Source organism: Poromitra crassiceps (genome assembly GCF_964638095.1).
Source record: "Poromitra crassiceps genome assembly, chromosome: 11".
In the NCBI taxonomy this organism is placed as follows: Eukaryota; Metazoa; Chordata; class Actinopteri; order Beryciformes; family Melamphaidae; genus Poromitra; species Poromitra crassiceps.
The window spans coordinates 25119397-25144605 of NC_139643.1; the positions used below are offsets into that span (position 1 = coordinate 25119397).

General features: G+C 43.7%; 1 protein-coding gene across 1 annotated transcript in view; it reads left to right on the forward strand.

Annotated features, from left to right (window-relative positions):
* Positions 1 to 25209, forward strand: part of LOC310784917 (histone-lysine N-methyltransferase 2B-like) — a gene marked incomplete at its 5' end in the record, with an annotated part of 46929 nt that overhangs the window by 11987 nt on the left and 9733 nt on the right. The window contains 25 exons of the mRNA XM_083645945.1: positions 290 to 456; positions 942 to 1022; positions 2786 to 2942; positions 3754 to 4072; positions 6673 to 6737; positions 6938 to 7108; positions 8917 to 9029; positions 13545 to 13649; positions 14597 to 14710; positions 15149 to 15295; positions 16008 to 16100; positions 16488 to 16605; positions 16927 to 17043; positions 17532 to 17722; positions 18334 to 18438; positions 19945 to 20616; positions 20861 to 20934; positions 21164 to 21333; positions 21600 to 21685; positions 21788 to 21922; positions 22172 to 22330; positions 22713 to 22830; positions 23556 to 23634; positions 24409 to 24569; positions 24879 to 25037. Of these exons, the coding sequence (XP_083502071.1) occupies positions 290 to 456; positions 942 to 1022; positions 2786 to 2942; positions 3754 to 4072; positions 6673 to 6737; positions 6938 to 7108; positions 8917 to 9029; positions 13545 to 13649; positions 14597 to 14710; positions 15149 to 15295; positions 16008 to 16100; positions 16488 to 16605; positions 16927 to 17043; positions 17532 to 17722; positions 18334 to 18438; positions 19945 to 20616; positions 20861 to 20934; positions 21164 to 21333; positions 21600 to 21685; positions 21788 to 21922; positions 22172 to 22330; positions 22713 to 22830; positions 23556 to 23634; positions 24409 to 24569; positions 24879 to 25037 (3876 nt within the window). The remainder of the gene's footprint in view (positions 1 to 289; positions 457 to 941; positions 1023 to 2785; positions 2943 to 3753; positions 4073 to 6672; positions 6738 to 6937; positions 7109 to 8916; positions 9030 to 13544; positions 13650 to 14596; positions 14711 to 15148; positions 15296 to 16007; positions 16101 to 16487; positions 16606 to 16926; positions 17044 to 17531; positions 17723 to 18333; positions 18439 to 19944; positions 20617 to 20860; positions 20935 to 21163; positions 21334 to 21599; positions 21686 to 21787; positions 21923 to 22171; positions 22331 to 22712; positions 22831 to 23555; positions 23635 to 24408; positions 24570 to 24878; positions 25038 to 25209) is intronic.

The following is a 25209-nucleotide window of genomic DNA, read 5'->3' on the forward strand; positions in this document are numbered from 1 at the left end:
GTTTAAATTCACAGGGCTATAATTCTATTATAAAATGATCATGGTGCAGCTTTTTACACATTTTTTATCCACCAGGACACCCCGCAAACTTGAGAATCGTGTTGATAATGCACAGAAATGTAAAAGTATGGAAAAGAAGAATTGCTTCAGTTGTGTAGTTAGTTCTTAGTTGACGTTGCCACTGGTGGTTTTACATTGAGGGATTAGACTTGTGTTTCACAGGTCTGAAGGCGTTTCAGTGTTGTTAATCAGCTAACAAGAGTTGCTTGATTCGTGTCCTTTTGAGCAGATGGAGGCGAACCCGTAGCCGGGGGCAGCAGAGAGATGTTGGAGGTCAGCGGGCCCAGCCAGCGAATGGGCCTGAGCGGAGCCAATAAGAGGATGCTTCACCTGCTGAAGAAAGCTAAAGTGCAGCTCATCAAGATCGACCAGCAGAAACAGCTCAAGTTGTCACAAGTGAGAATGCATGATCGCCATGAATAGAGTGCCAAAGTCACGCCCTCTTCCGGGTCGTCCGGCATACGACCGAAAGGATTTCATCCGCCATTAATTTTTCCATATACTTTTTTTTTCCTTTTTCTCCTGATTCTGAATATAGCTAAATCGCTTGGTTTGACCAAGGATTATTCTAAAACGATTTTTCGAAATGTCTATGATTTATTTTTCTTTCTTTTTTGTGTGTGTGCCAGGTCTTGCAAAATTTATGAATTGGGGATTAGGCCTGGAAATGTATTAAACAATATTAAACAATGTTTTCCAGTTCCCAGTATGAAACTACGGTACACAATCCTGAAAAGCATTGTATATTACAACATTTGGGTTGTCCCTCATCTATTCTGAGTTTTCCTTGCGGGTTTGCAAATAAATTTGCTACCTTGTAAGATAGAGGCCTATTTAACATAATGATGTTGTTGTCTTTATTCCCCTGTCTGGACCAACAGTCGGGCTCCAGAGATTTAGAAGTGGCATCCAGTGGAAGGAGGAGGAGAGTTGGGGTCTCTCTCAAAGATACCACTCGTCAGGTAGTACATTTGCTTCAAAATGTGTCTTTCTTTGTTCATTCTGAGTTGGTGGATGTAGTATATTTTCACTGCTTTCTTTTTGCACTTGTGTCAGTCATTAGGTGCTCACCAGGGGCACACATCTAGATGTTTTGTTGCTGCGTGCACTGCCTAGGGAGGAGGTAGAGTAGGAGGTGCAGGGCCCTAAGAGCACTACATAAAGCCTAGGGAGGAGGTGCAGGGCCCTAAGAGCCCTGCATAAGGCCTAGGGAGGAGGTAGAGTAGGAGGTGCAGGGCCCTAAAAGCCCTACATAAGGCCTAGGGAGGAGGTAGAGTAGGAGGTGCAGGGCCCTAAAAGCCCTACATAAGGCCTAGGGAGGAGGTAGAGTAGGAGGTGCAGGGCCCTAAGAGCCCTACATAAGGCCTAGGGAGGAGGTAGAGTAGGAGGTGCAGGGCCCTAAAAGCCCTACATAAGGCCTAGGGAGGAGGTAGAGTAGGAGGTGCAGGGCCCTAAGAGCACTACATAAGGCCTAGGGAGGAGGTAGAGTAGGAGGTGCAGGGCCCTAAGAGCCCTACATAAGGCCTAGGGAGGAGGTGGAGTAGGAGGTGCAGGGCCCTAAGAGCCCTACATAAGGCCTAGGGAGGAGGTAGAGTAGGAGGTGCAGGGCCCAACGAGCCCTGCATAAGGCCTAGGGAGGAGGTAGAGTAGGAGGTGCAGGGCCCTAAGAGCCCTACATAAGGCCTAGGGAGGAGGTGGAGTAGGAGGTGCAGGGCCCTAAGAGCCCTACATAAGACCTAGGGAGGAGGTAGAGTAGGAGGTGCAGGGCCCTAAGAGCCCTACATAAGGCCTAGGGAGGAGGTGGAGTAGGAGGTGGAGTAGGAGGTGCAGGGCCCTAAGAGCACTACATAAGGCCTAGGGAGGAGGTAGAGTAGGAGGTGCAGGGCCCTAAGAGCACTACATAAGGCCTAGGGAGGAGGTGGAGTAGGAGGTGCAGGGCCCAACGAGCCCTGCATAAGGCCTAGGGAGGAGGTGGAGTAGGAGGTGCAGGGCCCTAAGAGCACTACATAAGGCCTAGGGAGGAGGTAGAGTAGGAGGTGCAGGGCCCTAAGAGCCCTACATAAGACCTAGGGAGGAGGTGGAGTAGGAGGTGCAGGGCCCTAAGAGCACTACATAAGACCTAGGGAGGAGGTGGAGTAGGAGGTGCAGGGCCCTAAGAGCACTACATAAGGCCTAGGGAGGAGGTAGAGTAGGAGGTGCAGGGCCCTAAGAGCCCTACATAAGACCTAGGGAGGAGGTGGAGTAGGAGGTGCAGGGCCCTAAGAGCCCTGCGTGAGGGAAATGCAGTGTGAACTCTGGGCAGTAACACAAACATGAGTGAGCTCTACATTTGTGCATTCACATACAAGGAAGGAAATGAGTGTCTAAGCAAACACATTCAAACCCATTAATTAAATACTTTGTTCATGGATTCTTGGTTACAACAACATTGTGCTATCAGAGCGTCAATTACTTTTTTAATGTTATACATGCCACCTGTTGAAAAAAAGATATCAGGCCATGCACAATTGATTTAATTGTTTAGAGTTCTCACTGGATGTGTACAACCGTTTAAAGCGTTTCATGGCCTATTGAATTGATGTGGATACTAAAAAGACTATGTACCACTAGGTATTGTCATTCAATACGCAGTCATAACCAAGCTACTTTTTGACAGTAATATAGTCACTCGGTGTCCAAATGTTTCGGTGCCTCAGAGTGTATTTCCCGTGTGTCTCGTGTGCAGGAGCAGCGGCTGGGCGGTCCAAGGATCAAGCATGTATGTCGAGCGGCAGCAGTGGCTCTGGGGCAGCCGCGCGCCACGGTGCCAGATGACATCCCCAGGCTCAGCGCCCTGCCACTGCATGAGAGAGAGGGCATCACCACCTCTGCTGCAGAAGAAGGTACAGTCCCTCTGCATGCATTTTGAGCTGCAACCAGTAGCTAGTGGAAGTCACCCAAAAATGTAAAAAAAACAAAAACAACGTAGTGTGCATGTGACACCGTGCGTGGCACCCCCTCAATAGCCCCCCGGCTAGCTGCGTGGCCTCGCCTGCCCTATTGGCGCGTGCGCAGGTCTGTGTATGTGTTGATCCTTGATCCATTATGATATCACTGATGACATCATCAGTGTGTGTGTGTGCCCCCCTATGACATCACTGATCAGTCTTGTCACTGTGTGTGTGTGTGTGTGTGTGTGTGTGACATCACTGATCACTCTTGTCACAATGCCTCCTTGTGTGTGCGTGCGCCCTTATGACATCACTGATGACATCACATCATTAGCTAATTAGCCTAATTAAAAAATCCGGCTCCGTCAGGTCACCCTCTGAAGGTTTCAATCCGATCGCACATCAAACGGCATAGCTGTGGCCGAACACAGAACTTGAAACAAACGAGCAAACAAAGTCCACATACCCACTTGTATATAGATACGGTGATAATACTGATAATAACTAATAATTTTGGTCACTATAATCATTGATTGATTTAATTTATTTGACAAATAAAAAACACAATTCACCAACCGCATACAGTATAAAATAATGAATCGTTAAAAGTCGTTCAACTTATTTCCATTGTGGACATTGTTATTGTTTCATCTCTATGCAGTGTAACGTACTGAATCGGTACATGAAGAGCACTTGGATATTGATGACATTTGGAACACCTGCTGCAGCTTTTTCTCACAACCTCTCTCCGTCTCGTTTGCAGATGTGGCAGATGACGATGACGATGACTACTCTGATCACGGCAGAGCTCAGTGGCTGTTCCCCCACGACTCCAACCAGAGGAAGAGGAGGAGGAGGAGAAGGAGGAGGAGCGCCACTCTCAGTCTTGTGCCCAGTGTGGACATATTAGAAACTTTGGAAGAACGCCAAAGGGATAGACTGTCTCAGTATAAACCCGGGGGTACCCGGTCTCGGCGCTGTGGTGCTTGCAAAGGCTGCAACGTGAGTGACTGTGGACAGTGTGAGAACTGCCGTGATAAGCCCAAGTTCGGAGGGCTCAACACCAGGCGGCAGTGTTGCATGTAAGTTGTCCATGCGTTAATCCCAGTAAAAATCCAGACTGCTGAATTATAAATTAACTTCCTTGTCAACTTGTTTAAGTTTCCTTTGTGCCATACATAGGCTTACATAGGGACATACATAGGGAAGTTCAGCTCAGAAGCCCGAGCTTGAAGCTAAACAACTAGGGCTAAGTTTCTACGCAGCACTAAAGGCTTTTCTTCTACTGAGAAACTACTGGGAGGGGCAAGGGGTTGCATTTGACAAATACATGCTGCCGTTTGATCCCAAACTGTTTTGAATGGGGGCCAGATTAGATCATGTGAAAATACAGGGGGGGCCAGCTGCTTCTCGCATCATATGGGTTATTTAAAAAAGAAATTGCATGCAATACAATTGTACTCTTAAGGATTTTGTTTACCATCTGAAAAGATTGTAGTTCCATCTGCGTAGTTCCTACTTGGTGCTTGTCTACAAACTATACAGTGTAGTGCTGTCATCATTAGGTGAATTGAAAAAACTTAAAGTGAACTTTAATTGATTAACCAATACTGTGTGGAGGGCCACATATACTGTAGTATATTTTGAGAGACAAGGAGGGCCGAGGGCCTCTTAAAATCGGTCCGCGGGCCGAAATTGGCCCCCGGGCCGGACTTTGGACATGCTTGCATTACACCAAGGGGGCACTACATTACTTTTTTGTCCATCCACGTGTGACACACATTATCTCAGACACCACTGATCAGATTTGGACACAATCTGGGGAAATTCCAGCATTTCAAAAATTGCCGTGATTGTGTGATGGAGCGTTTCACATCGCCTCTTTCCTGAAAATGCTGATAAAAGGAACCAAGGAGAAACGTTCCTCCTGAAGGAGGAGCGGGGACACAAAACACCAGTGCACAACTCGCGCTCAGGACCTTGGCCGTTTCTCAATAAGCGTTCTTGTGTGTTCTTGCGTTCTTGTGTCCCTGTGAAACGTCATCAGTCGCAGCCCAAGTACTGTTCCAATACAAAGTTCACATTTCGCCAAGAACGCTTAAAATTCCCGGATGTGTTCTCGACACGCCCACTTTACCGAGGATGCTCTGGTTGGTGACTTGTGTCAACTTGGCAAGGCAGATATCCCAGCATGCATTTCGGCATAAGCAGAGGCAGAACGCAGCAGAGAAGACACCATAAGCTCCGGAAAGTTTTTTACAATTTAAAGTTTTATTTCATCACTAAATTAATTTCTGATGACTTTTGATGCCTACAAGCAGGGTAGTAGGTTTCAATAAGTGCCACTTTACGAACATTTATGGGGAAAAATGGCAAAAAGTTCCAGAGCACAATTGGCTGCATCTACATCAGCTGAGCTTTTTATTTGTGTAGTACTGCAGGCGGCCTCTGCGCTGGTATTGCGCAATACCCTCAAGAACGCATCGTCTCAAACTGCCAACAGCGTCATGTGTGCTTGTGACCTAGCAAGTTCATTCTTCCAAGAACGACTAGCAAGAACGTTCTCCCCAAGAACCCAAGAACAAGAATGCATTCTTGGTATTGAGAAACGGCGCTTGCCCCCCTCAAGTACAAGTCACACCTTTCAATAAAATAAGTGATGACAATCTGTTGCTTGGTTGCTGAAGAAAGGAAGATGCTTTTTCATGCTGCCATCCCACAATTCCTTGCGGCTGTGGAGTCATCAACACATGACCTTTGTCATTGTTTTGAGAGAGGTTTCAGGAGACTGACCCCTAGCGGCTGGAAATTAGATACTGCACGTTTAAGTTGTTTACATCTATTAACCTTGCTGTGCCAGTGAAAAAATACTAGGGGCAACTAGGCTTGTCAAAAGTATCGATAGTATCGATAAAAGTCAATACTAAAAATTTGAAACGGATACAATACTTATTTGCAACAGGTATCGATAGTATCGATACGTATCAATACAAAAAATTTGAAACTGATACAATACTCATTTGCAACTGTATCAATATCAGCAGTGCTTTCTCTTAATGAAAAATCAAACATACCACTGATTTCTCCCTCCCTGTCATTGGTGGGTATCTTTTGCTTCAATAAATTCAAAGTATTCTGATAGGCTGATCACTAGAGCAGGTGTAATCTGCTGTTTAAGGTCAAAGTTTTTAGTGAATTTTATCAGGCCTAGATTATGGAGAAGCGTGCATCTGTCCGTCCATCTGTTTGTTTATTTTTTATGCCTCTTGATGTGTTGTTGTCATCCCGCCGCGTGGTATCGAAAATGGTATCGAGTATCGATATTTTCCTGGGTATCGGTATCGAAGTAGAAATTCTAGTATCGTGACATCCCTAGGGGCAACTAAGCAGAACTCTGGCAAGTGAGAAAAAAACTCCGTACTAAATCCTACAATTAGCAAGCTAACTAACCCTAAATGCCAATGATTTGTCCTGTGTGTATAACCAGCTGCCCAACACCAGGAGTGAATACTGTGCTATTTTCTCTAGGCTATGCATTTTGTGCATTATGAAACGTGGAAATACCTTGTATTTCTTTACAGTTAATGATTGCTTATCAATTCTTAGAATTCAGCACAGTCATAATAGCATGTAAGTTACCATAGTTATGTGTTTTAAAATTGTCTCTTTCTCCTACCACCAGATATACGAAGTGTGAGCGGATTGAGAAGCGGAAAGGAGAGCGCGTCGTCGGCAAAACAATCAAAAGTATGTCTCTGTGATTAGTTGGTGCTTAATATACTATCGCTTCTCTTTTTTTAATATACCTCAAAGCAAGTTACTTGTGCACTTTCACCAAACCGATTCATCCTAATATATTCTCTCTCTCTCTCTGTTAAAACAGGAGTAAAACCAAGATGACAATATTGTGTTCCTGTTTGTAAGTAATCCTGACTCTTGTTTCTCAGTCGAGGGCGCGGCCAGCGATGAGGACGGGAAGAAGCCTGGAGGCAGGAGAACACGACGGATCGTCAAGCCGCACTCCTACTACGCACGCCTCCTCAAGTCTGAATCTGAAGAAGATTATACCGCCGAGGAGGCCACAGTCAAGCCGGCTGCTGCTGCCCCGAGCAACCAAGGTAACCAAGGCTTCTGTTTTGCTTTCTTCCACTTTGACCCGCCCCACCCCTGTGTGTGTGTGTGCGTGTGTGTGTGTGTGTGTGTGTGTGTGTGTGTGTGTGTGTGTGTGTGTGTGTGTGTGTGTGTGTGTGTGTGTGTGTGTGTGTGTGTGTGTGTGTGTGTGTGTGTGTGTGTGTGTGTGCGTGCGTGCGTGCGTGCGTGCGTGTGTGCTCGGATAGGAGTGACATGAAACATTTGATCATATGTCTAGTTCATTTGCATTTCACCTCAAGACAAGACGGGACACTGCTTTCAAGTCTGACTGTACAGTACAGTAGTAAGGACTTTTAACATTTAGATTAATCAAAACAAAAACAGTCCAAGTCAAACACAACAGCATATAATCTTATCTAATATCTAACATATATGGCTCCAATGGTCATCCTCCACTTGCAGTCTGTCCTATAAAGCAGAAATGCAATTCAAAATGATCATTGTTTTTGCTGATTAAAAAAAACATTCTTATCATACATAAATTATTTTAGTTTAATAAATCAAAAAGTTCATTTCAGACACTGATGCCATTATACTAGTAGATGTTTTGTAGCCTATTTGTTTTAACAAGAAATTAAAACACGAAACACGTGTAAAAACAACCTTTTTGTCATTGTCATATATAATGCCATACCTCTGGTCCATGTTTCTTTGCTCTACAGTGCTGTTATGAAGGATCTGTTTATGCAAAGCCCTTTATTTAAAGTATATTGTAAGTGAGTTGGTGTGATTTTAATCTAATAGCCATGAAGGATTAAAGGCTTTTTAAAGTCGAGGTGAACCGGAACAACAACTAGCGCGAGCGTCGGAGACTGAAAACAAATTGAGAGGCGGACCATATACGGTGTCGATGATTTGATTTGACAATTCTGTCGACTGGCTTTGGCATTGGTCAATCATGGCGTGTTCCACCCCCAAATCGTGTGGGATTCATCGTGTTGTCGTGCTACGCGAGTGGGATCCGCGGAGTAAAGGGCAGCCACCTGCTTCGTGCGGAGCGAGCGGACAATCCGATGCATGGGTGCTGCCCGCCCGCCTGGAATCTCCGACGGGCGACCCCTGACAACCACGCTCTCAAGCGCGCGTGTTTTTTGTTCATGTTTCTAACAATTGGCCAAGTTAGTAGTTAGTTTATGGGATAGGAATTCTGCCAGATGACAGGCACTAGGCGCCATTTTCTACTTCATTTGGAAGAGAAAATTATCCTGAAATGAAGATTTGATTGACAGCTGCATGTCGTGATATGATTGGTTGAAATGGGGTAGAAATTTGATAGTACTAGGTGACGTCAGCAAACTGTACATTACTGTTATCAATGAAATCTTGAAAAATGAACTTTTGATGTGAAAAAGTGTGAAAAACTAAAGAAATTAGATTTTCGTGATTTCTTTTGCATACATTATTAAATAGGTGGACTGCATACCCAGGTATTTGAACTAAAAGAAAAGAAAAGTCATTTTTGGGTTCAGCTCGACTTTAAACTTTCACCCTCCTGAGTGCCTCAGATTTTTTGAAAAACCTACTCCTGGATCCCCAAACTGAAGAGCACCAGAGGGGGACACACCTTACTACACCCAAGCAGCACTCCATACATTTGTTTTTTCTGACTATATTCTAAGCCCAATGGTCAATTCAACTTCGAACCTTGTTTTGTTTAAATCACCACAATTGGAGGGAACAGCTTTTACACCAACCACCAGGGATATTCCTTTTTTGAAATACTCAAGTAGACTTCAGAAATCTGTTTATGACATCTGTTTTCCTTCTTCTGGAGATCTTGCCCCTCAAGATGGCGGATCAGTTCCAGGCGAGCGTCCCAGTGAGACAGCGAGGCACCGTCGGCCCGGGTCTAAAGGTAGCGGCCCGGGCAGACCTCGGGCTTTGAAGGTAATAACAGCCGTTACTTTTCCCTACACGCCTGCTCTCTACCACCTAATCAAGCCTGGGGTCAAGTAGTACTTTTGGAAAATTGTTGTTATTGTTTGTTTTTAGTCTACTTCCAGAGAGGTGGTGTTTGCCATATATAGAATAATGCATAAACTGTACCATAAAGTTTAATCAGCACAATGTATTTGCAATTAGGGCTGTCCCGATGCGTTGACGCCATCGACTACGTAATTGTGTCGATTTGCATAACGTGCATCGATGCATTGAAATTAAGTGAAGCAAAGATCATTAATACACTAGATAGCCCCGTGCCAATATCAGATAAAAACAACAACTTTTAAGTGGCTTCTGTGTGCTTTAGACTTGTGTACAACAGTGTTTTTATTTTGGGGGGAAATCCGACCGGGAGTCGTATTGTTCTCGTTAGCGCATCTGGCTAGGTAGTGAAGATGGCTGCGCCCGTAATAGCATGGATTGTTATTCCCAAGCGACAAGACAAGCTACAAAACCTCGTCCACCATCATCCAAGTGTGGGGATATTTTATGCCTAGACCCAACAATGTGCTGCTCTGTAACGTTAAACTCTGCAAATTGGAAATGACATAACCGTTACGTTGTGTACACCCGGAGTGCGTGTGGGCAGCAGACACCAAGTCAGTCCTGTTTAACATACTTTTTGGCCACGCATATTTGGATTCCCAACACGCAGAACGTGTTTGTTATGAGTAACGTTAGTCACTATGCAAACTAGTCACCTTTTATTGGGTGACAGTCACCTTTTTCATCCTAAAATAGGAAGATTTCGGAATGGTTTTATGTCTGCCCTGGTATCTGTCACCTTTTTCACTACCCATGACTTTGCATCCCTGCACTTAAATTAATGTACGTTGAATCATTTCAATTATTCTCCTTGCCCCACACTAATGAAAACATTTATTTGCCAGTGATTATCTTAACTGCATATCACCCCAGTTTAAACATTCATCTGTCAGCAATCCTTTTGAATTTGAGGTTCAGTATATAATCGTTAGATGAATCGACTAATCGAAAAAATTGATCGAAATAATCGAAAGTTAGATTAATCGAGAAGAAAATAGTCGTTTGGGACAGCTGGGCCCTATTTGTAATCCAGAGTTTATCATACTTTTCTGTGCTTGCCAACTTACTGAGACTGAATCGGAATAGTCACAATATAACAAACACCCACCCATCTGGTTCTCCATGTAGATTAAAGCAAATTTTAATAATTATTTACAAATATTCATTTGTCCAGGTCTGCAGCTCACTCTAACTTTAACATTTTCCAATTTCAATTTACTCTTCTGCGGATTCTTCATTCTAATCACATTGTTTCTCTTCTTAATTGGGCCACTAATCTTCTCATTCTGTCTTTAAGTTTAATCTCTTATCTTACTACCTAGCTTACCTTGCCATGCTTTTCAAATTAACTCTTGTGCAATTAACCTGTGTTCATGGTAAAATGCAGCCTGGTTCTTTGGAAGAAACACAACACACAAACTGTTCACAGCTTCTGTGTGTTTGGCAGTTCATGTTGTCTCTATCTCAAACCATTTTGGCTAACTTGTTCTGTTTGTTGTGAGGAACACATCCAGACCCCATTTAAACCAGATATTGAAATGTGATCTGTATCTAGACATCTTATCTGGATGTTAAGGCAGGGTGTATACACACACAGGACACATTGTGATCTGCGTCAGCCAGGTATAAATGCAATCTGTACAGCGTGTTGACATTTGTTGGAAAGTATTTCCCAGTGCCCACAGGGTAGAATCATCGCAACTCACTCTGAAGTCTGCAATCCACTCAGCTTCACTAAAAGACTGTTGCATGACCCCAGGTTACATCTGACGATGTGTCCCATCACATCCGCACGATGTATCTTTCATCTTATTCTTGTTTTATTGAAGGTGGCTTCATTAACTCATTGTTTCATTTCTTTATTGGCCTTCTGCCTCCATATAATCAAAAGACCATGATACACAGCCAAGGCTAGTCAGCTACTCTCCAAGCTCCGAGTACTATTATGACATGAAATTAAATTACGGTAGTCAAAGTTGTTCATCAAAACTGAAGAATACACATGCTTTCTAACTAAAAAATATTTTTTGATCAATTTAATGTTGTGGTAGAACAACATTGATGGCAGCTTCACCTCTGTGTGCCTGCTGTATCATACATTGTGTGCAATGTGGATATGCATCCACTTTTGAGATGAGGTTAAGCCAGCCTCTTTTTTCACCAACCATACAGTTTATTAAAACGTTGGCATGCTGGACAGAAAATTAAAGTTGTCACAAAAGACTTTTTAACAAATGAGTTTCTTGATCAACTTAACTTTTGTATAACTATATAACCATGTAGGACGGCACGGTGGCTCAGTGGTTAGCACTGTAGCCTCACAGCAAGAAGGTCCCGGGTTCGAACCCCGGTCCGTCCCAGGTCCTTTCTGTGTGGAGTTTGCATGTTCTCCCCGTGTTCGTGTGGCTTTCCTCCGGGTACTCCGGTTTCCTCCCACCATCAAAGACATGTATGTTAGGGTTAAGACTCCTGTCAGTGCCCCTGATCAAGGCACTGGCAAAAGAACTGGAGTTGGTCCCCGGGCGCTGCACTGTGGCTGCCCACTGCTCCTAGTTCTAGGAAGGTTCCTAGTAGAGGATGGGTCAAATGCAGAGGATGAATTTCCACATGGGGATAAATGAAGGATACTTAACTTAACTAACTTAACAATGTTAAGATTTGAGTGAAATTATTGCATAATCATTTTTGACAATACATTTTTCTGTGTTTAGTTAAACTTGCTGTGAATTGTTTTATATCAGTATTGGTTCCAGTGCTTCAATAAATCCAATACCTGTATACTTGATCTTTCTTATTAAAAATGGCCGTGGGCTAGTGGAAAACCTGTCATACAATTGTAAGAATACTGCATTTTGAAACTTTTTGATACCTTTCAGAATGCACACAAACTCGATTTGCAACTGTATAGTGATCCACGGAATTGGACAAACCCTTCTTCTCAAACTAGCACTAACAATGAAAATGAAACCATGCATCTTACCATGAACAATGAATAACACTATCGATGCTATTCCTAAAAAAAAATCGACATTTGGATCTATGATTTATGTAAATCTCCATATTGGCTATTAAGCAGATTATTACATGTTTCCCCTCCTCCTTTGTTCTCAGCTATCATAGATACACACAAGGCATTTGGGTATTTGCATTGTAGCGCTTACTCATCAGTGATCCTATCAGCCTCACTTAATGATGCTACAGAGAGATCATTACAGAGATGTTAATTTTTGGCATTTATAATCTGTTGACAACAGAGAAAGTCAAATTTGTAGCAGCAACATCATGACAAAGTAGGTGGTAGTTGGTTTACTGATAATATAAAATTAGCAAAAAGACTTTGCTAGCAGTCTGTGAACTAGATTAGTGTGTTAGTTTTTTGTTACACTTAGCCACGCCTCTCTGTGTGTATCTATACTGTTCACGAGTGGCTTTTCTAAAATCCTCCTTTGCCTCTTCCTGCTCCCTGTTGATAGTCCGCCTCTTTCTCTCTCACTTTTGGCTGTCGCCGGTCGCCGTCTCTGCATGTGACTAGTATTAGTGTAACTTTGGAAACCCTATCTTGCTGGTTGGCTTAGGCAGTCCCCTCCTCCACAGGAACAGGAGAAGACGGAAGGGAAGGAGCCAAGAGAAACTTCCCCAGAAAGCAGCCCATCCAGGAGCCCATTGCTACCACCACAGCTGCTGCTGCGGCAGCTACAAATACAGTTACACCGTCTGCCTGATTCTTTTGTGCAGTCGGCTCTGCATCAATTGCCCCAGCAGTTGCCCCAGTGTGTGGAGCAGTGTTCTCCACAGTCATCACATCCCCTACCGGGGTCACCTCCAAAATTGCCCCAGCCTTTACCACAGCCGGCTACGCCACAGTCACCACCTCCCCTACCAGGGTCACCTCCAAAATTGCCCCAACCTTTACCACAGCCGGCTACTCCATATTCATCACATTCCATAACACGCTCACCACCAGAGTCGCCCCAACCTGTAACACAGCCATCTATGAAGGTGTTTTTGCACCGTCTGCCCCGGTCTGTGGTGCAGGCAGCGTTGCAGTTGCAGGAGCCTGGTCCTTCATCTCCACAAGCTCCCCAGCCCATAATGCACACGGCTCAGCCGGTGCCCCGGTTGCTAGCGCAGCCGTCTCTGCAGTTGCCTTTGCAGCAGCCGCCCGGGCCTATCCTGCAGCACCCAGAGAGTTTGACTCCGAGACACACAGTTGAAACAGAGTTGAAGGTGCCCAAGGGTCTGCAGGCGCGCCCTCAGACCGTTGATCCAGACACAGAGGTACAGAAGGGCACACGAGATGAGCAGGAGACCCCCCCGCAGGATGGTCGATCTAAAGAAGAGGAGGGAACGCCTGTTAATGGCAGAGCGCTGGAAATCATTCCAGGAACTGACACTCAGTATCTCCTTCGTTCCCAGAATCCTTCAGAGTGTGCATCAGTGAACACCCTGCCGGGGTTAACTAACGGATTTCCCCAAAAGGGCCTGTTGCAGAACAAGCACAAGATCCGTGTGGACTTTAAGGTGGGTTTGCCCTGACACAAATGCGCTTAATTCTGCAAATTGAGCATGGCAGTATCACTGCCTGGGGGTTAGCTGTTCCATTCCCACTGGTGTCACCCCTGCTAAAAATGATGCAACTGAAAACATTAACAAATCTGATTCTGCCACATTAGCTGCCTATAAATTAGTAAATGTATCAGAAAAGCAAACCGACTTAAAGGAAGGTTTCAACCAACTTTGTATCGTTATGTCGGTAGTACTGTATATGCAGATGAACAGTGTTTGCCTTCTCTCCATGTTTCCTGAGCTGAGAAATCTCCTTTGTCTGCTTGCAGAAACTCCGCCCCCACCAGCTGGTCTGGGTCATTAATGCTCATTAAGGCTCTGTGGATGCACACATACAGAAGAAATAAAAATCAACAATCTGTAGTAACAGCCCCCCTCAAGCACAACATTTTGTTCACTTCCATCTCCAAATGACGCAAAATGTCATTTTTGCATCATTTGGAGACGGAACGGCCTGGAATGAACTGCAGAGCTCTCTGCGCAGTAAATATGAAGGGAAGGTAAATACTGTTCATCTGCTTAGACCACCGACATTGTAATCATACAATGCAGGTTGAAAATCGGCAACGCCTTCCTTGAAGCAGGATGTATGTTAAACCTGTTAAACCAACACCCGTGGACAGGTGTTGAAAATTAGCGTTCCACTATAAACACTTAACACTGTATCTGGTTGTTGTGCATACATGTATGTTACATCTCCAATGCTCTGTGATGTCCATATCAAATAAACTTAACCTAAGCCTAACTTATTACATGTCGATGACCGGCCTAGTTTCTACTGATTTAGTTCCTGAAGTTTGATCTAAGCTAACTAGCTCATGCAGTCTTATGCTAACCTAATGGTACCAGATCAACTCTGATCACTTTCCCCTTGCTCTTTTTTTGCCTTGTGTTTCTACCAGGAGGACTGTGCTGTCCAGAATGTATGGCTGTTGGGCGGTCTCAGCGTCCTCTCCTCTGTCCCGGCCACACCGCAGCCAGTCTGTCTGCTCTGTGCCAGCAAAGGACAGCATGAGGTAATGCACAGTTCCTGCACACTGAACAGGTCTGGAAAGTCTGGCAAAGTGGTGATAATATCCAGGTTTTGAAGAGTTTTTTTATAGAATTGCATTCAAAGTCTGGAAAGCTTTGGAAAATGTTGCAGTTTCATGTCAAATGATGTCCGTTCACTTACACTCATGTTTGTTGTGAGAAATAATCTGAAGCTATAGAGTCATCTGGCTCAGTTTCAATCCTATTGCCAGTATTTCCGTGAATGTAGTCATGAAATTAAGGTCTGGGATTTGACATGCCAAATGTGCAAGAAAATGATAAGGATATTAAACCCTGGTAACTACATATACAGCACATTTTGTTTTCAGTGTACAAATGTAAACATCCTATTTTGGTGCTCTGCTATGGTATGGTAACTATTTTTTGAGTAACCGATCTCCCCTCTCTCCGGCTCCCATCAGATGATCTACTGTCAGATCTGCTGTGAGCCCTTCCACACTTTCTGCCTCTTGCCAGAGGAGCGCCCTCAGCAGGACAACAAGGAGAACTGGTGTTGCAGGCGCTGCAAATTCTGTCACGTGTGTGGCCGCAAAAGCAAGAACTCAAAGGTATGCAACCCAGCTGAATCCCCATCACTAGGGCTGTAACAAAATATTATTTTCATTGTTGATTACTTTCTCGATTAATCGATTAGTTGTTTGGTCTATAAAATGAAAAAAATAGTGAAAAATGTTGATCAGTGTTTACCATAGTCCAAGATAATGCCCTCAAATGTCTTGTTTTGGCCACAACCCAAAGAGATACAGGTAACTGTCATAGAGAAGTAAAGAAGCCAGAACATATTCAGCTGCATTCATAGTTTTGACTTTTTCCTCTTAAAAAAATTACTCAAACTGATTATCAAAATAAAAATAGTAATAGTTGACAACTCATCGTTGCAGCTCTACTCATCACATCTAACATGCCTGCTGATTAAATGGGACAAACGTCGTTGACCTGATTTGAAGCCACAACATTGCATACACATAGTATGTGCCTAAGCTAACAGGTCTCACCAGCATCATATCTCTAATGTCTCCATGCACATAGTATGTGCCTAAGCTAACTGAGCCCCCAGGTCTCACCAGCATCATATCTCTAATGTCTCCATGCACATAGTATGTGCCTAAGCTAACTGAGCCCCCAGGTCTCACCAGCATCATATCTCTAATGTCTCCATGCACATAGTATGTGCCTAAGCTAACTGAGCCCCCAGGTCTCACCAGCATCATATCTCTAATGTCTCCATGTATCTTGTCTGTGCTGTCTCCCCATATCTAGCCTGTGTTGCAGTGCAGGAGATGCCAAAACTCCTACCACCCTTCGTGCTTGGGACCGACTTACCCGAAGCCTATGAACTCTAGCTTACCCTGGGTAAGTGAATGCACCGAAAATATTGTTTTCCAGCACAAAATGATGTATATCCAAAAAGTTTTGGAAGTGACATAGAACATTTTTCATTACATTGTTTTGTTTGTTTTTCTTTTCTTTCTATTTTTCAATTGGTCACGTATTTAACAAACTTGGCTGCTCGTTGATCTGTTGATAGTTAACCAAAGTAATTATTTCCTGATCAAACCAGGTTAATTCATATCAGCTATTTGTTATTAGATGTTAACATTTTGTTAAAGATTGTGACAATAATTTGAAATTGCACCATAGCCTGTGTCATGGAAAAGGGGTGGAGTCTTGTTTGGGGAAATATGTAGGAACATTGTGAGGTCAGAACTCCCTGGGATTCATATTTTAACTTGTGTGTAGGTGTGCATGACATGCATTCGGTGTAAAAGCTGTGGTGTGACACCCGGTAAGACGATTGACTTGGCCTGGAACCATGAAGAGGACCTGTGTCCTGAATGCACCTCTCTCCACAACAAAGGTAACAGCAGTCACATCAAATATCTGGACTCAATAGCAGGATTCTGAATGAAGGCTGTGTAACCGAAACTCTTCATTGTGACTGCTCAGTAAAGACATGGTTCATTGAGGTTGTTTTTCTTACTTTAATATATATATATTTTTTTTTTTGTTTAAATTTTTTATTGAGCATCCCCAGATTTCTATTGACCTTTGTTGAACCAAATGAGTCACTTGAAATCATATTCTTAGAATGATAGCCTGGACCAGCATGCTTCGCCGTATCGTAATACTTGACATGATGAGTAGACGGTCTAACTGACATTTGATCTGTTTGCCACAGGTGATTTCTGCCCTGTCTGCCACAAGTGCTATGGGGACAACAACAAGCATGACACGCAGATGCTTCAGTGTTCCACGTGCAGCCACTGGGTTCATTCCAAATGTGAAGGACTCTCAGGTGAGCAACTCAACTGAACCAAGTTTAGTGCAATAAATGCAGCCGCACTGGCACAAGTGCTCAAAATATTGACTATATGACCGGCATTGTTGCTGGTATTTAGCACTATGCAGTTATGAAATACAACTGCTACTTTAATGGCTTAACATTACTACAAGTGGCAATAGACTATATGTAAAAGCTTTAATTCAAAAATGCTCCAAATATCATAAATCCGATCTTGTCTGATGCACATTGCTCATTAATTTGAAAATATATACATGATTACATCCTCTAGAATGTTACACTTATGTAGGTATTACGTATTGAAATGGCTAATTGCTAACTTTCATTCTTTTATATAGTAGTTGGTTGCTTTCATCGCAGCACTTTTTGTAAGACTGTGTCCAGTTTTCCAAAGGATTGGCATCTCCTCTCGGAACCATCCCAGACGGCAACTCTACAAACATCTAATTTTGTTAATGCTAATGTTTTTTGTGTCATTCCAGATGATCTGTTTAGCCTGATATCTAGTCAACCAGATGGAGTGGTTTTCACCTGTTCACCCTGCAGCCAGCTTCAGCCTGAACCCAGCAGCTGGAAGGAGGAGCTGCACGGGAGGCTGATGTCTGGGCTGGCTGAGGTGGTGTCTGAGCTCCTGTCGTCCAGCTCCACTCAGCACCTCATCATCTGTAAAGAAGTAAGTCCTATTCCAAAACATTGCATATCAAATTGATCATTTTCATAATGTCCGTCTCCTGGATTGTGTTTTTCAAATCATCTCATCTCATCTTGAAACAAAACTTTTCATTTGCGAATCATTCTTAGGCTTGGTTTTGTCCTGCATGGAGTAAGTATTGCAGTATAGGTTGGGTTGGGCACTAAGGACAATAGAAGTAGGGAAAGTGTAGACAATCACAGTATTTGAAAGTTGAAACAATTGTCTTATTCCTGTAAAAACCCACTCAAGAGAGTATTTGTTTCATCATGAGAGTATAAGGAGTATTTGTTTTCTTAGTGTTGTTAGTACTATTCATTTCATTTCTAATGGGAGAATACTGTCTTCTTTGCTTTTAGCATATTCCCTGATTCCGGAGTATATGGTGCAGAGCAAAGAGTAGCTTGTTACAATTTTAAACGTGTTACAAAAATGTCTATTGCTCCAATTGTCTGTTAAAGGCATCTTATATACCTTTTGCTCCAGTGCTATATTATTATTGTTTGTATCATTAATTTTAGGTAGCTGAATTGGCACTGTTACTTATTTAAAATGGTATGTTTTTTGTTTTGTTTTTTTGCTTCTTCTTTCAGTGTAAGGAAATCAGTGGCACAGACTTTATCTTTGACCACCAGCGGCCAGTCTGCGATCTCCACGCCGTGGGCAAGAAATTTGAAGGGAGTCATTACACCTCAGTGGTGAGTATACCCTCGCACACTATTGATCATTGAGTAATAGGGGTGTCACGGTACATGGAAGTCACGGTTCGGTACATACCTCCGTTTTCGGCACGGTACGAGTTTGGTACAGCGGGAAAAAAGCAACAAAAAATCCTAAATGCCTAAGGTTAGGTTTGTTTTCATTTATTTTGAACCTGTGGCATTTATTTTGAAAAGACGGTACTAGTGCTCCACCTAGTGTCATAAATTGGTACAACAACATGGCCCTGTAGTGTTTAATATACTACCAGTAAACACTACCAGTGAACATAGACTCTTGCATTAGGTTATATTCTTATGTAGGGCTGGCTCTACGACTGCTTATTAGGATGCAGGCAACTAGTTGGTTAAACGTTTAAACATCCGCTACCCTCACTAGTCGGCACCAAAATACTAGTCAGTTAAACGAATTAAATGATCATAATAACAATGCGGGGGGGAACTGTTGCGTCTTTACCAGCCACTACAGTCCCCCTCCTGTAATGCCCGGATGTAAAGTAAACAAACCAGGCCAGGCGCAGGACTGCAGGCGTAGTCAAAGGAGCGATGGCATCTCATAAAACCAGTGCAGTTTGGCAGTATTTGATGCAGTGAATAAAAATATGGTTGTATGTCGGCTGTGTCAGATAAAACTGGCATATAACGTTAACCACTCGACCGACATTCAGCACAGGCAAGGAAGGACAGCAGGACCGATGCTATAGCATTGAACACGTTAGCCACACAAGCTAACACGTAACCACAAAAGGTAACATGGCAATGAATGACTGCGCAAGACGCTTCCACTCAACTTTGTTGAGGGCAAAGGCTTCCGAAAGTTAAATTGACTATATTTAGCCTGAGTACACGGTGCTAGGGTGAGTTGTCGGATGTTTTCTGATGTGCAATGTTCATAAACAGCGCAAGATGATTTGGATATTGACCATTATGACGAACGTGATTAACGGAGTGTGTATTGACGTATTCCTCGTATAGCTACACACACCGAACCATGACGCCCATACCGTGACGTCACAGGATGAATACACGTACGTGACACCCCTATTGAGTAATGTGCCTGTATGCTTCATTATAGAATAGGTAGTTTTAGCAAGGCAGTGTGATTCGTCAAAGACTCCAATTATGCTGATCACTCATTCATAGAATTGGTTGCTATGCCAACTCTTACGATAACCAGGGGAAGGCAGCTACTACAGTCTTGTCATCTCCGATTGCACAGAATTTGAAGAAACTTTTATATGAAGTACAGCATTGCTGGTATCAGTTGGAATACCCTAAATGCATTTTAACCTAATATTTCTTTACTTTCTGAACAAGAAAACAAAAATTAACCTATATTTTTAAATCACCAATATTTTTGTACAGATGTATTGTTTTTGTTTTTTTCAGACGCACAACTCTGATTTTACACATGTATTTTGAAATGGATCCTGTATGATCTAATTGGTTGAACCCCTTGCCCCTCTTGTCTTCTCACCCACACAGAAATCTTTCCATGAGGATGTTGTCTCCGTGATTAGGATGTGGCTGAAGGAGGAGGAGCCTCTCCCTGAGGATCAGAGACCCACCAATCAGGCCAGAGAGCACTACCTCAAAGTACGTTTTTACAAACAAGTCACCAATCAGGCCAGAGAACACTACCACAAAGTATGTTTTTACAAACACGTCACCAATCAGGCCAGAGAACACTACCACAAAGTATGTTTTTACAAACACGTCACCAATCGGGCTAGAGAACACTACCACAAAGTATGTTTTTACAAACAAGTCACCAATCAGGCCAGAGAGCACTACCACAAAGTATGTTTTTACAAACACGTCACCAATCAGGCCAGAGAGCACTACCACAAAGTATGTTTTTACAAACACGTCACCAATCAGGCCAGAGAACACTACCACAAAGTATGTTTTTACAAACACGTCACCAATCAGGCCAGAGAACACTACCACAAAGTATGTTTTTACAAACACGTCACCAATCAGGCCACAGAACACTACCACAAAGTATGTTTTTACAAACACGTCACCAATCAGGCCAGAGAACACTACCACAAAGTATGTTTTTACAAACACGTCACCAATCAGACCAGAGAACACTACCGCAAAGTATGTTTTTACAAACACGTCACCAATCAGGCCAGAGAACACTACCACAAAGTACGTACCGGTAAGTAAGTATTTACAAAAGCATTTTCATTGATTTCTAATGGCAATGCCTTTTCCTACCCTTTTCCTACTTTTCTGGGTACCTGATCACTTCTTAATTGATCAAGCATTGGGCCATTTAAAATGGAGCACTGAGTCACTTGACATGAGACACACACAAGAAGAATAAAGTTGACTCCAATATTTTTTACCTTCGTTTAGGAAACTTACCTTTGATCCAAATGTGTTTCCACAGTTGATGGAGCGGCTTTTCAGTTGGTTCCAAGGATACTCTCTGAAAATATGGGACCTGTCTGAAGAATACCCGAGGTAAACTTCACCCCTCAGCCATTCAGTAGCTAAAACAACCATGCCGTGCAAACCATATTCACCAAGTACAATACAGGCATTCATCTTGGTGTTATCCACACACACACACAATTTGACTTTGATTCAAAGGGAATAAAAATGCCAGTCATGAAAGAGGACAATAGTCTCAGATGTCTTCTCATCCCCTCTCCGCTGTGTCTGTCAATGTCCTTGTCGCTCGCTCTTTCAGTCGCATGCTCCCTGAGGCAGTCGTCCCCCCGTCCATGGAGCACAGCTATGCACAGTGGCTGGAGAGGACATGCCACCTTCCCAAGGAGTCCAGAGGTCCACAGGAGGGGAACAGCAACTCCCTTACCCCCTCAGTCACCACACACACGCCTGGTGCAGTGATTTCACATGGTGTGGCCCCTTCTCTTATCATACATGATTCGTTTTCAATTTGACATGTTTTGGACACACCCCTCTAATTAATTTCCAAAGGGGAAATGACTGTTTGTTTTCCTGCCTTTTTTCTTTCCTCTTGTCCCCGATCACATACATTATGATCGATGTTTGATTTGACCTCAATATTGGCCTTTACAAGTGCGGTGACGGATTGGCTATTTTGTATTAGGTTTCCGACCTCAAGGTCAAAATGAGCCTGATCATTCGCTCGTCTCCCACAGGTGTAAAGAGCAATCCTGAATCCAGCTTGACTAGAGATGTGAGGCAGTGTGCATTGTGCCTACGCTATGGAGACTGTGCTCCCAACGTGAGTCTCTCTTGTCTTCATGTGTCCCTCTGGGTGGGTGTGTGTGTGTGTCCCTCACTTTGGTTCTCATCAATTGATGCTAATGTCTTTTGGTCCCCATAGGACGAAGGCCGTCTGTTATACTTGGGGCAGAATGAGTGGGCCCATGTCAACTGCACTATTTGGTCTGCCGAGGTGTATGAGGACAATAGTGCTCTGCTGCAAGTGCACAGCGCCGTCTCAAGGGGGCGCTTTCTGGTAAGGAAGAACTAAAGTTACTAGCAGGCAATAAATGATTTGAAATGAGATGTTAAAGATCACGTGAAGGTTAATTTGTCTTTGTTCTAAATGTTGTAGTATTGCGATTGGCACATTCCACCAAGCTCGATAAGCCCTGTGTGAAAAGGGTTATCATTCTAACGCACATTGATTGACTTCTTTCACAAATTGATCGATCTCCCCTCCCCCCCCCCCCCCCCCCACATTTCTCCTGCTTCCCTTCCCCAGCGGTGTGACCGGTGTGCCCAGTCAGGGGCCACTGTGGGCTGTTGTCTGTCCAGCTGCCAGAGCAACTTCCACTTCATGTGTGCCCGCGTCATGAACTGTGTGTTCCAACAGGACAGGAAGGTGTACTGCTACAAGCACACAAACCTCGTCAGTGAGAAGGTGCGCCTCGGACACTTCTTTTTCTCTCTCTCTCTCTTTTTTAATACAGATCTGTTTTGTTTTCACCCTTTTTTTGTTTCACATTCATATAGTTGCAGGCATTCACACCTGGGAGCTCATGGGGAGCAATAAAGTACAATGACGTGCCTCGCTGAGGGACATTTTGATGTTTATGCCGTTGTCGAGGGAGGGAAGAGAGCATTACTCTTAATTGTGTGTGGGGGGAAAAAGTGTGCTTCAAAAGAAGCACACTTTTCTAATTAACACCAGGAAGTAACTCTACACCTCACACCTGCAGGAACTAACTCCACACCTCACACCTGCTGATTCTCTTTGTAGCATATTGATTTATGGTTCACACGGCCTTCGTCTCCATTGCCAGATGGTGTCTGGGAAGGAGTTTGAAGTTCCTCGGCGGGTCTACGTGGACTTTGAGGGAATCACGCTGAGAAGGAAGTTCCTCACAGGCCTTGAGCCAGAATTAATAAACATGACCATAGGTAAGTATGTCAGGTGTTCTCTGCTGGGGATTTGAGTCATTGGACTTCTACGTGTGCATGAATAAAGATCTAAAAGTGCGCCCTTCATTGAACAAGCTCATATCTTGGTGAACGCGTGAACTGAGTGCAGCTGTTTGCACCTAATGAACATGACAGCATTGAAAAGTCCAGCGAAAGTTAACAGCGCTTTTTCCGCTCTTTTCTGACCTTGCCCATTGTGTTCAACTTTACATGCATGCGGTAATGTCATTTCGCTGCACTGCTTCTCTCTGCTCCGTCTACCACGGGTTTTATTTTGATAGCCCTAAAGCGGGTTTTATTTTGATAGCCCTAACGCGGGAGAGCTGAGCTACTTTTACATTCTGGCCGACTTGACACCCGTGCACTAAATGTTGACGCCGATGTCTGTCTGAGGTTCGAGCCGCGACTTTGTTTAAAAACAGTGGCAAAAAAAAAGAGAGGGAAGAAATGAACGTGAACTGTTCATTTTTGGGGACCGCGAACTTAGGTTCAAAATTCTAAATTGTGAACTATGACCGTGAAGTCCTTCATTTGAATCGGTGTGAGCTGAACTTTGAGCTAGCTCTTGCGAAGTGTGAACTTGCACCACGCTGCCTACGTCTACGTGTATCTACGTCTCCATAGGATGATGAACCATTACTGCCATCAGTCAGCCCTCCTTTACCGTGCTGAAACTCACCATGGCGCTTGCCTCCATTTTCCAGGCTCTCTGCAGATCCAGAAACTTGGTGTGCTGTCAGAACTGTCGTCAAATGGAAGAATGCTGTATCCTGTTGGATATCAGTAAGTGATCATTCTCATTATAAACAGTACCCATAATCACTAGTGTAAATAATGTCCTCCTGGATGTTATTGCTACCATAACTGCAGTGTTTCCCCTAGAAAAATGTTCAGGCCGGCCTGGAGGGATTTCGAAACGTCCCCCGACCGCCGCAACGATGGGGGCCCTCGCTGGCGACGCTAAACTTTTAGCTAACCAGTTTGCATCTATGTTTGCAATGGCATCCCAAGTATCATCATACTATTATGGGATGCGATGCGAACAGTTGTATTATGGGATGTGCGTTTCCCAGGCGACGACACACGTTGACACGTTTTGGAACAGCGCTGCACGCTGGCACAATGCTCCTAAAAGCAAAATGCTTATTGTTTTGACTGATTTGGCATCTTCTATTACTGTCAACACCAGTAATAGTATGCCATAAAGGTTTACTGAGATTTGGGGGGGGGGTATATATATACCTGTGTGTGTGTGTGTGTCTGTGTGTGTCTGTGTGTATATATATATAGGTATAGGTATATACTGTACTTTTTTTTTTTTTTCAAAATTTCTTTCTGGCCTGGCGGGGGCGCCGTTGGCCTGGCGGGCCTGTAGAATGGTAGGGGAAACACTGATTAACTGTCTGGCTATTAGCAATAAAATATGAAAAGCTACATTGGACCATTTGTTTCCCCCCCCTCTCTTCCTCTACTCTATATTACATCTCATCTTCTCCTCTCTCTCCTCGTTATCTCTTTCATATAAACACACTTCTGCCTCCTGCCTTCATTTTGCAGGTGTTCTCGATTGTACTGGAGCACAGTGGACCCACGCAGGCGCTGCAAGTACACCTGCAAGGTGACAGAGGTGACCACTCCTCTCCCAGGTGAGGAGCAAGATCCAAGGTGGGACAAAGAAGACAACCACACCATAGTCCACAGTCCCAAAGACCACAGGGGTGAGCAAGAGCGAACGCATTCATTTATCTGTCTGTCTGTCCGTCCGTCTGTCTGTCTGTCTCTGTCTGTCTGTCTCTTACTTATTCATCACAATAATAAAAGTGAAAAGCTTGTGCTCAAACATTGGGAGCTCAGCTGATGTGCTACCTTAAATGGGTAGCAAGTCCATACAAATGCTCTGGGAGATTTGCTCTGTTTCCCAAAAATGGCTCCAGTACCTGTTGTAACTTAAAAATAGTTATTAAATACTTTAAGTCATGATATACTGTATGAACATTGTACGTTTGACGCATTTTATTTTTCACCAGAAACCTCTCCAGAACGTTTAAGCCACTCACCCATGGAGATGACATCAAGCACTCCGTCACCCAACTCCAAACAGCACAATACACCTAGACCCAAAAGCCCTGGTTACTCACAGGCCAGGAGACCACCTGGAGGAATGTCTCGACCGCTCCCGTCTCCAGGTAATGAAGAACCGTTTTCAGAGAAGCCAAACTGATTTTAGACCACACACATAGCATACCTACTGTATTTACATCATATTCAGCTGACCACATTGACTTACAGGCAGTTGTGGCACAGACTATTTTAAAATGCCTTTTTCAAGCATGTGGTAACGGTAAATGGTAGGGATGC